We start from the raw sequence: 15,330 nt of genomic DNA on the forward strand, positions 1-15,330 counted from the left end.
AGAAAACTTCTTTTCACTATATTTCTTTGTGTGCTATTTGCAATTTGTACCTTACGTGTCACCTATGAAAATAATCTAATCAATTTTAAAAAGAACCTTATGAAGGTCCAGTAAGGTTCTCTACGGTCACTCTTCTTCCTCTCTAGAAGTCTTTTCAATCCTCAGTGGAAGGAACTTAAACTGCTAAAACACATTTTCTCTCAAATTCTAAAATAAATTGGCAATCTGTCAGTTCTAGTACATAAATACATGTGATTTATACACCAGTTCATTCTGTTTGAATCTCAGATACGAAAGCCACCTGTTTCTGTGGAAACAGCTATTGAAGTGTCAGGGGAAATATTTTGTTCAATAGCTGTTGGGACTATTCCGGATGATCCCACGCTATCCCAGGCAGTGAGCTCTTCAGCACCTTTCTGGGTTGGTGGCTTCTCTGACTGGATTAATAGGGCCCAGGGTCCCCACCAAGCAGTTTTTCACTCTGCCTAATGATGACGCATGCCAGACTAGAACTGACCTTTTGCCAAGACCATCATCTACCCAGCTGGGGAAACCCAAGGTTGGTTTCCTAACCAGGGAAAAGGTTTGCAGCTTTTCTGGGGGAAAGGGGGCTGGTGCTGCTTCAGGGAACTCACTGCTCCAGTGCTGTGGGAGAGAGCAAAATGGGGGAGAATTGGCACTCTCTCTCCCCCGGACTTCTGAGCTAAGGGCCTTTCTTGATCCTGCTCAGAACTGCCTGCTCCTCGGTACCCATCATGGTTGAAAATATGTTTGTAGTTAAGGCTTAGGCCAACAGGTTGGCGGCACATTCGGGTGAGCGTCTGCTCCTCCCTGACCCAGTGAAAGATACAGCCTGCTAAGGTGGAAAGTGCAAGAGAGGAGTCCTGACACCTGGTTTGAGTGCCAAGCCAACGCTAACCTGCTGGTAACCTCCTGGTAAGTCACTTGCCCTCCGTTTCTGGTCCGTCAAGTGAGCAGGTGGCCTTTGATATCTCAGATTGCTGAGTGCGAGTCTCTGGGCTCCAGAGAGATGGATGACTCCCAATCCTGCTCTCTGAGGTGAGTGTCAGCCAGGGCTCTGGGGCAGGCGGAAACACAGGGAAAGGTGATTTTTAGTGAGTAAAAAGCTTTAGTTTTTACTTTATTGCCCATCTTAATCTTCCTCTGTTAGAATAATTCTAAGAGGAACCTAGAGGAGCTTGGTGGCCCCTTACCACCGCTGTGACTCTAACTTAAGTTCTCCCTTCCCTTCCACAAACGACCCCCAACCTTTTAGAACAGTGGTGGGTAACTTTGTGGGATGGGTAGTTAGAGGCCCCTTCGAAAAGATTGTGGAAGCCATGGGTCCTTTCCCTCTCAAAAACTGGACACAGGCAAATACTACAATATTTTGCACGTAACTTCAGGATATCCTGTCCCACCTGACGACCTAATCTAGAACTTAAAAAGGGGGGAGGTGGGTTAGCCGGTGAGCGAAAAGAGCGAGAGGGAAAAGTAGAGCAACACTCTAGGACCTGTTTTCCTACCGCAGCTCACATTCCTCCGCCCCAGTCCCGCTCCCGCCGCCTCCGCTAACAGCGGAGGCCCTAGTCTCCCGCTCCAACTATTCCAACCATCCTGGGAAGGGTGGGGCGCTCGGCTCTTGGGTCCCCCTGGGTCGCCCCCCCTTCCCTAGCATCGGTCTCCCCTTCTGCCCCGGTCCCTCCCTTTCTGGGGCCGAGCCAACCAATGGGGGACGAGACTCCGGGATTTGGCCTGGGAGCCGGGCAACTCACCGATCCCCCGCCCCACAGTTCTGGCCGCCATCCCGGTGCGCACGGACGCGGCTCGAATTTCCTCCGCTATCCGCTCTCTCTCGCTCTGCCCCCTCCCGCTCTTCTTCTTCTCCGGGTCTCCCGCTTCAGCTCCAGATCCACCCGGCCGGCCCCGCACGGCTCCGGGCAGCCATGGAGGACACCCAGCTCCACATCATCGAGCAGCCGCTTCCCGGGTACCCCGACGCCGGGGACCAGGGGTCCTCCACCATGGGGGCTCCGGCGGCGGAGGAGCCGTCGGGGGCCGGCTCTGAGGAGCTGATCAAATCCGACCAGGTGAACGGCGTGATGGTACTGAGCCTTCTGGACAAAATCATTGGCGCCGTCGACCAGATCCAGCTGACCCAAGCCCAGCTGGAGGAGCGGCAAGCGGAGATGGAGGGCGCCGTGCAGAGCATACAGGGGGAGTTAAGCAAGCTGGGCAAGGCACACGCTACCACCAGCAACACCGTGAGCAAGTTGCTAGAGAAGGTGCGCAAGGTCAGCGTCAACGTGAAGACCGTGCGCGGCAGCCTGGAACGCCAGGCCGGCCAGATCAAGAAGCTGGAGGTCAACGAGGCCGAGCTGCTGCGGCGCCGCAACTTTAAAGTCATGATCTACCAGGTGAGCTGGAGGGCGGACCCCGCCCAGAGGCCCGCCGTCCCCCGCCCGGGGCTTGGGGTGGGGGGACCTACCCGAGGCGCGGCTCTCCCGCCAGCCTGGCCCGGCTCGGGGGACCCGCCCTCCTTCCAGCGAGCGTTCCTGGGGTGGAGTGGGATGGGCGGCGGGCTCCTGGAGCGCGAAGGGGCGCGCTCTGCATCCTGCGCTCCCTCACCCAGCCCCTCCCTCTGGTGTCAAACGCGTAGCGGAACCGAGTTAGGGGGCTGGACTCGGGGACACTGCCCCTCGCAGATCGCTCCCGACACGGCTCTGTCAAAAGTCTTCCTACTTGGAGGAAGTTTTGGGGAGAGCCGCGGTGCCTGGCGGCCGTTGGGGCCCCCTGTAAACGGACACTGGCGGCGCGGCCCGTGTTTGGGGCCTCCGGCGCTGCCCGCCCGATATAGCGGGTGATTCAGGGCTCAGGCACGCACCGCGGGGGCTGCGCCAGGCGAGGGACGCGACTGCCAGCACGCCCCCGCGGACCCCGCATCAGCCTAGGCCGCCCACGCCGCCCCCTCGCTGCGATCTGCTCCCGCCTCGCGGCACTTTCGGCCCTTGTGGACACCCTAGCCCGCGGCGTGCATGTACCCTCAGTCTGTTGGAAGCAGCCGGCGGGAGGGTGGCCCGCGGCCTGAGGAGTGCTAGAGGGTCTGGTGGAGGGGAGGGGACAGCTCCCCACACCCGGGGCCCCGCGATCTGGGCGCGGTGAGTCACCCCGCATGCCTGCGGGGGCGGCCGAGGAGCTGGAGGACAGGCGGCGGGAGGCTGGCGCGCCCCAGGCTCCGCCCAGACAGCTTGTTGCTTCCTTTGCACCTCTCCCCATTCCTCCCGCCTGGATGAAAATGGAGTTTTTGTATCCTAACCCCAAGTAAACCTGGGAATCTCAGCATTGCTGTTCCTCTCCACTCTGCCTCTCCAATCCCATTAGGGGTGGGTCTGAGCCGAGCGCTCTGTGATCTTTGATGGCGTGGGAATGTGCCCAGCCTTGCCTCCTCTCTGCTTCCCGCGGGCCTGGTTGATGTTCCCACCCAAGGAGGTGAGATCGTGGGGGTGGAAGGGTTAGTCTATGTCCCCTCTTCCCCTTCCTGCCCCTACCGAAGGGAATGGAAAGAAAAGAAGGCCAGATTTCCCACATCCCCCCAGGGAGAGGACTTCTGTCAGGAAGCTGTGGTTTCACTGACTGCCCAGAGGCCCTGGTACGCTGGGTTCTGAGTGACCATCAGGGATGTGGTGAGGTCCTTGGCTTGGTCAGTGTGGTGGAGCTAAGAGAAATGCAGACTGGGACAAGTTTGGGGGCAGTAGACATACGTGAGCTGACACTTATCTGAGGAGGTGGTGGTGGGACAGAGGCTGAAGTGGCGCTCCCCCAACCCACCAGCGCCCAGGGACTCCTCCTGAGAGGTACTTGGCCTTTACGCAGTTTGCTTCCCCCATATAGCACTATCTGATAGAAAATATTTGCCCAGAATTGTTTCTACTTAATTTAACTGCTCCGAGGAAGTAGGATGGGGTGTGTGTGTGTGTGTGTGTGTGTGTGTGTGTGTGTGTGTGTGGTGTGACTTTTAAAGAGAACTGCCTAGTGCTGGGGTACATCAAAGCAAGGAGAACAGGGCAGGGGTGTGGGGCAGCAAGCCAGCTCTGTCTTTTCTCCAGAGCCTGGTGTGGTAGAGAGGAGCCATGTAGGGCTTGGATGGGTGACCCTTCTCACTTGAAATGTCCCAGACCGCAGAACCTGGGAAAATTCTCAGCCTGGAGGTAAACCTCCTTATGTCAAAGATGGAGATTCTGAGAGGACAGGTATGGAGAGAGACTTCTGTGCAGAGGCCAATGGCGTGTCTCTGTTACTGCCTCTCGGCAGTTGGCACGGACTGTGTGTCTGTATATTGTGTATGTGCCGTGGGGAGGGGGTCTAATCACAGGGTGGCTTTGACTGCATCAAGGTCAGTGGGGGACAGAGAGTTGAGGGAGAAGGAATAGCTCAAGCTGGGGACCCTGAGCCCCCAAACCACAGGAGAAATAACTAATACCTAAAGTGGTCCCGACCCACAGAGGAGCTCAGAGGTAAGGAAAAGATTCCAGCAACAGGGAATCTTCCCTGAGTTGCAGAGCAGATGTTCCAGGTGGGGGCGAGGGGGTGGAGTACTCAGCTTCTGGAGGAAGTGGGAGGCTGCTCCTCCCTGAGATCTGCAGGCCTGGGAAGAGAATGAGGTAAAAATAGCTCTGGGCCTTGGCAGACCTAATAGGGAAGATTGGGGGCAGCAACATTTACGATAAACTCAGGCTGAGGGGGTAGGATGTTTGGGTGGCCAGGCAGAGAGATTTGGAAAAAGGCCTCCTGGGATGATGTGAGTTTTCCAGTGTGGGAGCAGGGGAAGTGGTATGGTATTCCCCACTGCAGATGTGGGAGGTGGTGATGTGGCAAGGAGGGGTAAGGTGGAGGGAGCATGAAAGGGTGGGAAGGCCTCAGCTGTGGGATCAAGCCACCTGGCCTCCCACACCTTCTTCCTGGGGAATAAAGGAGGGAATCCCTTGTGTGACCCCACCCAGATTCAGGGAACTGCTAGACATAATGATTTCACGGGTTATGTTTGCATTTGACACCTCCCTACACAGACACAGACACACACGAAATTCAGCCCTTCCCATCACAGGATATCAGGGCCCTCACCTTGAACCCACTTCTGAGTCATTACTGTCCTTCTTTGGCATTTCCCTTCCTGTCTCCCAAACAAAAACTAGCAGTTGGCATCCCATCCTGTCAGGTGACACCTCATTAGGCAACAGCTAGTGAATGAGAGAAGTGAATTCTACTAGTAGCTAGGGGTAGTGGACTGAGAACCACTGGGAAGATCAGGCCGACTGTGGGCACCATGCAATAGGAGGAGCTGTGGTCATTAAGAAGCCAATTCTCCCAGACGACGACTAATTTGGATATTGTTAGAGTTCTTCTAGAATCCAGAAAGGGAGGCTAAACATTTTCCGAAGTAGTTTTGATGAGGCATGGGTCCTACCCATGGACCCATCAGACCTGCTCCAAGTGCTTGAGGACAGGACCAGGAAGCATTTAAGGGCTTAGGTGGCTCATGGGCATTAAAGGGGAGGATACCAGGACTGGAATGAGGGCCTGCTGGCTTCTCCTCCTCAAATCCTAACCCAACCTATAGCTCCTTCCTGGACTCAAAGCAAATCAGGGCTATCTGGTTCCAGAAGAACCCCACACTTTTGTCCAAAATTCTTCCCAACTTGGGGCTCTGGTCCCTCTCACCCCGTACCCCGGTGGCCTAATGGAGAGAGTGTTTACCATACCCTTCCTCCAAAGAGCTAGCTTTGGTTTGTTTTTCCTGGTCACTGGATCCAAAGCAGGGAGCATGGGAGCATATTCTTAGACGTATTCCTAAGACCAAAGGAAATCATATTCTTCTCTCTGATTTTTTTTTTTAAAGCAAATAAAGTCTGACTATTGTAAAGGTCAAAATCAAAAAGGGAGGAGATAGCACAGAGTGCGCAACTGATAGGGAAAGGGAATATTGTTGCTAGGCAACCAACTGCAGAGATGAGTGGTGGTTTGTGCTATTATTTTGAACCATACCATTGTGAATATTTCATCATTCTGTCACTGTAGACTTTTTGAGCTGGAAGATGCCTTGGAGATAATCAACTTCAGCTCTTTTATTTTGTAGTGGAGGAAGCTGAGGCCCAGAGAGGGGAAGTCACTTGCCTACTGTCATTCAAGTGATTGGGGGTCAAAGCTGGGGCAAGAGCCCAGGTGTACCCCTTCTTCTGCTACACTTTCTGCTCCCGGCCTCCCCCTTCTGTTCCCGGGCTGTGCAGAAGAAATCAGGGAGGAGGCTAGCCCTAAGCTAGTTCTGGCTCCTTCATTCTCTGAGGGAGATAGTTGCACAGTCCTGGCACCGGGGCTGCTGTGTGTGCGTGCGTGCGTGCGTGCGCGCGCACGTGCAGTGTGAGCTGAGTGGCTACGGTTGGTGGTCATTAGCTGCTCAGCCTCATGGTGCTGAAGCAGAGGCAACGTGTGGTCACCAATGGCAGTGGAGGAGAGGGGTGCTGGGTATAAGGAGTGGAGCTCCCTGGCCAGCAGGGGTGTCCCCTGGCTACGAGAGGACCACATTGGCTCCTTTCTCCTCAGCCTCCCTGCCACTCACGCCTTCTCCCTGTATCCTACAGGGAAGGTAGGCACCTGCTTCTTTGGGTATTTGTGGCTGCACGCCTTACTCAACACTGTTGTCGCTGGAGTCTGGTAGTGCCCCTAAATATCCCTCTCCCCTGACTTCTCTTGATTGTCCAAAGCAAGAGTGGCACCTCAGCCACTCAGGAGGGAGAGTTGGGAGCTGCTGCTGGGTGCCTCAGGACATAGGCCCACTGGTTGTAAAAATAGCTTGGTTTGGGGGGGTTTTTTTTGGCCGTACCGCGCAGCATGCAGGATCTTAATTCCCCAACCAGGGATCGAACCCATGCCCCCTGCAATGGAAGTGCAGAGCCCTAATCACTGGACTGCCAGGGAATTCCCCAAAATATCAATAGCTTTGTTTTTGATCCTGATTTCTCTGTGCATCTGGGTGTCTGATGGCCCATAAGTGGGTGGGGGGGATGGGTGGCAAGGGAGGCAGGAGGTGGGGATGTGGCCAAAGGGAAATAGCCAGGATGTCCCTCGTCCATGCCTCTCCCTCTCCTTATCCGGGGCGGCACCCGCGCCCACCCTGCCCTGGGGAATAACTGGGATCAGCAGCATCTGACTCAAGACAGTGAAGTTGTTTGCCTTCTCTTTTACTCCTTGGAGACTCCCCAGTTGGAGTCTAGCAAGTGGCCTCTTAGAAAACTCCTTCCCCGCCCCCAGCAGCTTCTTTCCCCCATCACTGCAACCTCCAACAGCATCATCCCACGACCACAGCAGGGTCGGGGTAGAAGGTAGGAGGCCAAGGATGGGACTGGGGAAGATTCTAGAGGGAGGCAGGGAGGTGGTTCTGATTAAACTGTGGTTATTAATTCATGGGCCTGGGTTTGTCCCTCCCCTTTCGGCCCTGGGGTCCTCTTGTTGAAGCATTTAAACTGTGGTGTCTTTCCATCCTAATCCTTGTGTGCTCCCCTCCCCTCTACTCACCAGCCCCAACTCTGCATGCCAACCAAGGCTTCCTTCCCCCAACTCTGTCCGCACCCATCCCAAGCGCCACTTAAACCCCTTTTCCTCATCTTAGCCCAAGAAGAAGCTGAATGTACCCTCAGACCTGGCCACATCCAAGATCGTGCCTTTTGACCTTCTGCCTGAGACTGAGCCTTTTGACCTGAAGCCTGAGACAGTGCCTGAGCTCCCACCCTTTGACCAGACACCTAGGACCCTGCCCTATTACCCAGAGCCTGGGCCTCTGCCCACCCCAGAGGAGCCAACAGCCGGTGGGGGTACTTAGGGTCTCCTGGGTCACATGGGGCCGTGGGCATGGGGTGTCACACACCCAGTCCACCCCCAGCTCACTGCTTAGCAGTGGCCAGTCCAGGGTGGCTGGTCTCTTCCAAGCCACTGCCCCTTGTGACTGGGTGATGGGTATTGTGAAAACACTCTCTCATTATGGGGAGTTCAGGCAATGGGGTGGGAGGTGATGGGAAGGGCCATCCCCTACGTCTTGGTTTCTGTCTTAACGGTCGATGCTCCAGACACCACACCTGAGCTGCACCCACGGCTGCCTGCATGAGATAGCCTGCAACTGCCCACACTTCTGATGCCCCCTCCCCTCCCCTCCCCCTCTGCCTCCTCCTCAGGGACAGACCAGTTTGGCTCAAAGCCTCTTTGGAGAGGGCCCTCATGAAGCCCAGGCCTGGGGTCTGTTCTGTGCCCTCTCTAGCCGCTCTCTACAGTTCGGGAAAACACTGACGCTTATCTTTTTCCAGTTTTTTTTAGCAAGTGTTTTGCAAAGCGATCCCTTATGTTTGCCAGATCCTGCCTTGGGTGGGGCACCCAAAAGCTGCCAATCAGGAGGCCAGAAGGGGGCACATTTTCATTGGCTCTGGCCTCCCCATGGCACAGTGTTTCTCAACCTTTTTGTTTGTTTGTTTAATAGCATTCTCCTAAGGAGTCCTTTTAGACATTTTTTTCCCTTAATTGTCCTCTCCCCCATGAAATTTTTTTTTATTTGAATTTTCTTTTACTTTATTTATTTTATACAACAGGTTCTCATTACTTATCTATTTCCCATGAAATTTTAACACTACAGATATACTATATATCAGGACTCTTTGGAGCCCCACAAACTATTGCAATATCTAAGATTTGTGCCCTCCCCCACAAGAACCAATTTCCACCCACTTGGGGGCAACATGCCCCCTGTTGAGAATCATGCTATAGCAGAAAAGAAGGACCCTTCTACCTTTAGTGTCTTTTACCCCCTTGTCCTGGCAACCTAAAGGGGAGGTCCTGAGTTTTTAAGACTGCCCTCTCTTTCACCTCTCCCCATCTGCACCCTCCTCTAACATGGTCTCTGAGCAGATCCAGATCCTGGGTCTCTGAATGACCTCTGCAATGTCTTCTCTGGCCATTCACAGGCAGTGGCTGGGTACAGAACTAAGTCAAGAGAGGCTCTACCCAGAGCCATATGACACCTGTCCCTTCTCCCTGACAAATGTGAAGTGCCTGGCCAAGGACCAGGCAAATAGTAGGTGCTCAATTAAATTATAATAATATAAAAATCTTCCTAAGTCAGAGGATCTTAAGTTCATATAGCAGGGTTAGGGAGTGGAGAGGAAGGGGCTGGAAGCCATCCTGGGGCTCCTCTAAAATTCATCCTGGACTGGCACTTTCCTGGGTTGGGGAGCTGTGTGTGCTTGGTGGGGGGCAGGGGAAGCTGTGCATGCTTTTGTTCAGACCTGGTCATTAAAGGTAACTCTGGAAACTAAGCCTGTTGGGACTGGTGGTTTTGTTTAATAAAAATGTAGAAACAGAACAAACAGAGCTCTCTCTCCTTGCCACCCTGAGGCCCCTCCTTTAGCTTAGGAGCTCTGCCAGGGAAGTAGGGGTGGCACAGGGGTGCCCAGCCTCTGTGCCCAGGGTTGGGGGAGGTGTTTTGGGATTGTGTTGCTGGTTGTTGTAGCAACAGGCCAACTGGGTGGGCCCAAGACAGCACTCCAAAGCTGTGAGTCATAGGGAAAACCTGGCTTGGAAACGGGGAGAAAAGACAAAATCCATTAATGGAGGCAAAAAGCTAAAGTCATGGTGGTATATCCTCTCCAGCGCCAATCCACTGGATATTATCCGGGACTTAGGTCAAACAGTTTCTTCCCCTATCCCCTGACCTTCCACCAAGAAGGCAGCTCCTCTGGTGTAAGCCATCACTCTGGAGGAAGCCTACCATGAATGGCTTCCAAGTACCTTTCTGGACTGGGGGGAGACAACCCCAGATCCAGGAATAAACCTCCCCTCACTGGGATTGCTCCCTGATGTTGTATTTGAGACCTTTCATCAGGCACTAGGAAGACACGATTGGCTACAAGAAGTCTGGAACTCTCTCCCCAGCCTTGTTCACGTTCAAACTCAGCTGGCAAAGACCTTTATCTAGGAAGCCAGAGGCCAGGAAAACCAGCCAGCTCAGCCTTTATGGGTTGGAGTGGAGCAGAGGAGAGAATCAGGGGTGCTGGTGTGGGGCAGGGAGACAATGTGGATCTGTTTTCCAGCAGCAGGGACTGTTTCCTGACTACTTCCCACCCATCAAGCTTAATCCTTCCCTTAATTCATCCACATAGTCTGAGCTTAGTGAAAGGAGGCATTCTCCTTCAAACGTCGGGGAGCGTGGGTGGGTTTTTAGACTAGGAGGCTGTGAAGGAGAGATCAGAGCTGACATTTTTTGATACTAGGGCTGCCGGTAAATTCTGGGTGGAGATGGATGAAGAAGTAGCCAGGAGTTTAGATGATAGAGAGTCCTAACATGGTGTGTAAGAGAGAGCACTCGGGTAGCAGGCAGGGAGAAGTGATTGCAAAAGGGAGACCCAAAGGGTACAACTGGGAATCAGAGGGACTGCTAAGAGAGATTGGGACCCTCCTACACTCAGAGCAAGGAAAACACCCCTTCAATGCCTCCATGAGTGATAAGAAACAGAGGATGGACGGACTGCCACAGGATGCCCATGATAGTACCCAGCCAGCTGTGGCAGGTGGAGACTACAAGTCCCAGCATGCCCTGAGCCCTGGTCACCTTGCCTGCTGGGAGATGTAGTTGAGTAACGAGAGGTTGAGGTGGCTTGGTGCCCAGCAGAGCCGGTGCCCAGTTTGGGAGAAGAGGTAGAGCCAGCATTCCCTCTTTGTCCCTGCTAATAATATTGACAGGGAGGGAAGGAAGTTGGGAGGAGGTGTTCCTAGTTTTCAATGTAAACCAGGAAACTCTGTGGGGATGTGGATGGGAGGGAAGAGGAAAGAGGTTGGGGGCTGGGGAAGGAATTTCTGTAGCAGGTGGTACAGAGATACCAAGCAGTCAACGTATACGTGTATGTGCGTGCGTGTGTGTGTGTGTTCATGGGACGGGTCAGCTCGTGTTGCCTCATTTTTCTCAGATGGGGTTTTCTTACAATTCTGCGAAACAATCTTTAGAAAACCCTTTAGAAAAAGTACTGCCTATCATTCCTTTGTAGGAAGTCCCTAAAGAGAGTCTGGGCCAAAGAGGAGAGCCTGTTTACATTCTGGGTTATGTCCCCTTTTCCTGTCTGTGCTCAATCTCCCCTACCTTCTGGTGAGAGGTGATCCTGAGATTCTGAAATGTTGGTCCAGAGTCAGGATCTTGGAAAATCTTCCCGGAATGGAAAGCAGTGCTGGTGCTAGGTGTTCCCAGGGCAAGAGGGAAGAACTGGCTCTGAGCTCCAGGATCTCTTGCCCTCCTACTCCTGGTCCCTTGAGCTCCTGTTTGGGGGGAAAAAAGCAAGAATGGAAAAGCAATTTCTCCCTTCCATTCCAAGGCAGGGACGTCAGAACCAGAAGAAACGTCCAGGTTGGGAAGAAAACATGTCCTTGGCTCCCAGCCAGCTTCCTCCTCTTTCCTCAATTTCTTCATGAGGGTGGAGAATGTCCACTGGTGGAGCCAAACAGTATGAGGCGGGGGAGGGAGATAGGGCCACAGCTCTGCTTCCCTAATACTGGTTCTTCTGAAATGATACGAAGTCTGGGACACGCACTCCCTTTATGGTAAACTTGCCTTCAAGTTACCCTACTTGGGGGCCGCCTGAGATTGACTGTGAGCTCGTCCCCCTACCCGCACCCCTCAACCTAAACCGACTCTGCCCTTTGGTTTTGGGCCTGGCTTGGGCAGTGTGGGGCTCAGTGCACCAGAGGGCGCTCTGCCCATTTCCAAAGTTAAGTTGTGGTCCCTGGGACGCAAAGGGTAAGGACTGGTTTAAAATGGGCAGTCGCAGGGCTCAAGGAGACGGTTGGAGGGCCGCAGAGATACTTAACTGAAGTGCGAAAACATAGGCCACACTCCGATCCGAAGCTCGGTTCCCTCCTCGCCCTGTCTGTATAGTTACTATTCATTCAATACGTATTTCTTGAGCGCCCACGAGGTGTCCAGCTCTGTGCCAGGCGCTGGGGATACAACGGCGAGCAAGTCCAGGCCGATTTCACGGGTACCACGCACTCCGCAGGATCACGGGTGCCACCGCCCAGCCCCGGGTTCGCCCGGCGTCCCCCCAAGTCCCCGCCCAGTTCTCCGGCTCTGCCCCCTCATCTGTTCGCTCTGATCTCCCTTTAGGATGAAGTGAAACTGCCGGCCAAAGTGAGCATCGGCAAGTCGCTGAAAGAGTCGGAGGCGCTGCCCGAGAAGGAAGGCGACGAGCTGGCCGAGGGCGAGCGGCCCGAGGACGACGCGGCGGTGCTCGAGCTGTCCTCGGACGAGGCGGTGGAGGTGGAGGAGGTCATCGAGGAGTCGCGCGCCGAGCGTATCAAGCGCAGCGGCCTGCGGCGCGTGGACGACTTCAAGAAGGCCTTCTCCAAGGAGAAGATGGAGAAGACCAAGGTGCGCACCCGCGAGAACCTGGAGAGGACCCGCCTCAAGACCAAGGAGAACCTGGAGAAGACGCGGCACACTCTGGAGAAGCGCATGAACAAGCTGGGCACGCGCCTCGTCCCCGCCGAACGGCGGGAGAAGCTCAAGACCTCGCGAGACAAGCTGCGGAAGTCCTTCACGCCCGATCACGTGGTCTACGCGCGCTCCAAGACGGCGGTCTACAGGGTGCCACCATTTACCTTCCACGTCAAGAAGATCCGCGAGGGCGAGGTAGAGGTGCTGAAGGCCACCGAGATGGTGGAGGTAGGCGCCGACGAAGAGGAGGGCGGCGCGGAGCGCGGCGAGGCGGCCAACCTGCTGCGCGGGAGCAGCCCCGACGTGCACACGCTGCTGGAGATCACCGAGGAGTCGGACGCCGTGCTGGTGGACAAGAGCGACAGCGACTGAGCGGGGCGCGGGGCTGTGCCCGGGAGGCCGCGCCGCCCCGCCTCTCCCCGCCCCCGCCCCGAATCCTTTCTCTCTCCGAACTTTCTCTTTCGCATTCTCTCTCTGCCCCAAACGGGCTGGGATATTTCTAAATTGAGAACACCTCCCCTCAAGTAGCACCCCTCCGAGTCTTGCGGCTGTTAAGACGGGAGGGGGAGGCAGCCTGCCCCATGGACAGCCCCAGTTTAGGCATATGCTGGGTGGAAATGCAGAGGGCGGTGATGCACGTCCTGGGGATCCAAGTCGGGGATTCTAGAGGAACTTGCTGTCGTTTCCATGATTGGGCCCCCCTTGGGCAGGCTGCCTTCCCCGCACTTCTCCGTAACACTCACACCCAGCTGCTGTCATTCCTGCTCACTGAGCTCTTCTTTCTCATCCTGATCCCTGGCGGCTTCAAAGCCAAAATTACCGTGAAAGGGAAGAGTGAATCTTGAAGAGTATGGGAGACCCCATACTGGAAGGATGTGAAAGCAGCTTTGGGGAGCATCTGGGGCAGTGTCGGGGGAGAGAGGGCAGAGTGAGCCGTGACCCTGGATGAGGGTCTAGCACAGGCTGTATCTGCAAAAGGTGCCAATAAGGAAGGCTGGAGCCAGGCAGAGCCCTTGGGGAGCGGGGGCGGGGGGCACTTACTGTTTATGCATCTGCACCCAGAAGCACGTGGCTCTGGCTTTGAAAGAGAACAGGAAATAGTAGAAGGTGGAAATGGGTGAAAGGAGAATGTCCATTAGCAGCGTGAGAAACACAGCACAAGAATCCCATCTTACTGGGGTTCTCCGAGGACAGCAGGACCATTTTCAGGATAAGAAGGGAGGGCAATGTGAGAAATCCGCGATCCAAAGAAGAGAGAGGTAAGCCTCACCCCATGCCTCCACTGGGCATGGTGCTCCAGGGGCAGCCCATTTCTCAAAGCCCAGAAAATTAGGGTCCCAGAAGAGGGCAGCACCAGGCTGCGGAGAGCTGGTAGGTAGGAGGGAGACGGACGGGGAAAAGAACGAGGTGCTAAAGGTCAGGCCACCAAGCTGAGAGCTGGAGGGGAGGGGAGGAGAGTATAGAATTCCTGTGTGTAGAGCAGCCCAGACTTGGCCCACTCCTGGCAGTTTCTTCTCAAGATCCTTCCCTAGAGCTAGTTACAATAAAGCTGCAGAACTTGCCAGGACTTCCTTGTGGGTTCCTCTCCTGACTCTTTGGGTTGAGAGGGGTGCTGCTTCCAGTCCAAAAGCCTGATTTCTGATCAGGTTCTCCTCAGGACACTTTAGTCCCCCTGTTCCTCCCCAGTAACGGTGGCTTGTCAGAAGCAAGGACAGACCCCCTCACCCCCAAGTCACAGTCGGAAGAGGAGGGCTGAAGGCTCCCTCGTTCGCCCCCTACCTCCTGTGCTTTATCTTCTCTGCTCTGCATTATAGAATTGCAGCGAATTGTTTTTAAGGGGTGGAGGGAGGGAGCCTGGGGACACATCTTTTTTACAATACAAAGCTTTGCTTTTTTTTTTTTTTTTTTCCTGTTGGTTCCCTTCTTTCTTCTGGATGGTTGGAGACACATTGGCTGAGGGAGGATGGGGATTGTGGGACGAGGTCCCTTGGTGCTGATGGGCTGAAGGGGCCTGAGTTGTGGGCAGATAGAGTTTCCTGTGGGCTCTGGGGAGCCTCTCGTGTTGCTGTGTCCTGGTGAGCAGCCCGACCAATAAACCTGCTTTTCTAAAAGGATCTGTGTTGGATTGTATTCTCCGAAGGCAGTCACATAGGATGAGTTCCAGGAGGACAGGAGGGAACCAGGGAGGGAAAGAGAGAGAGAGAGGACCTTGGGTTTAAACGGGCCTCACTTACCTGGGTGGGGAGTGGGGGTGGGGTATTGTTATCATCCCCATTTAGAAATGGAAAAACACACACACACACAGTGACTGGTCTAAGGCCACGTAGCTGGTAAGTTGTGAAGCTGGGATTCTAAGGCAGCCTGGCTCTAGTCTGTTTAACTGTGTCTGTAATCTTGTACTGTCTAGATGCGCTTCTCACTGTCAGAGCTTTAGTCCTCCAGACCCACCCAGTTAACTCTACTCAGCCTGAGCTTCCCTCAGATTCACGCTGCCAAATCAGACCTAGAGGAGGCAGTCTAGGGGAGAGGAAAAGTCAGAGGCCCTGACTCAGAGGCCTGAATGTCATAGAGAAGGGATTCCAGTGCATGGTATAGATGCCAGTCATAACCACACAGCATATTTAATTCTCCCCACAGCCCTGGGATGGGCACCACTTTTTTTTTTTTTAAAGATTTATTTTATTATTTATTTTTGGCTGTGTTGGGTCTTAGTTGCGGCACACAGGATCTTTGTCAAGGCATGCAGGATCTTTTTCGTTGTGGCGCACGGGCTCGTTGTTGTGGTGCGTGGGCTTCTCTCTAGTTGTGGCGTG

General features: G+C 54.5%; 1 protein-coding gene across 1 annotated transcript; it reads left to right on the forward strand.

Moving 5' to 3' along the window:
• The first annotated feature begins 1,771 nt into the window (after positions 1 to 1,771).
• CAVIN1 (caveolae associated protein 1) lies at positions 1,772 to 14,628 on the forward strand. The gene is made up of 2 exons (XM_030839727.3): positions 1,772 to 2,417; positions 12,188 to 14,628. The coding sequence occupies exons 1-2, from the start codon at positions 1,947 to 1,949 to the stop codon at positions 12,887 to 12,889; spliced, it is 1,173 nt and encodes a 390-aa protein (XP_030695587.1). The 5' UTR covers positions 1,772 to 1,946; the 3' UTR covers positions 12,890 to 14,628.
• Positions 14,629 to 15,330: the final 702 nt, after the last annotated feature.

The sequence above is a fragment of the Globicephala melas genome, chromosome 20 (genome assembly GCF_963455315.2).
Source record: "Globicephala melas chromosome 20, mGloMel1.2, whole genome shotgun sequence".
Classification (NCBI taxonomy): Eukaryota; Metazoa; Chordata; class Mammalia; order Artiodactyla; family Delphinidae; genus Globicephala; species Globicephala melas.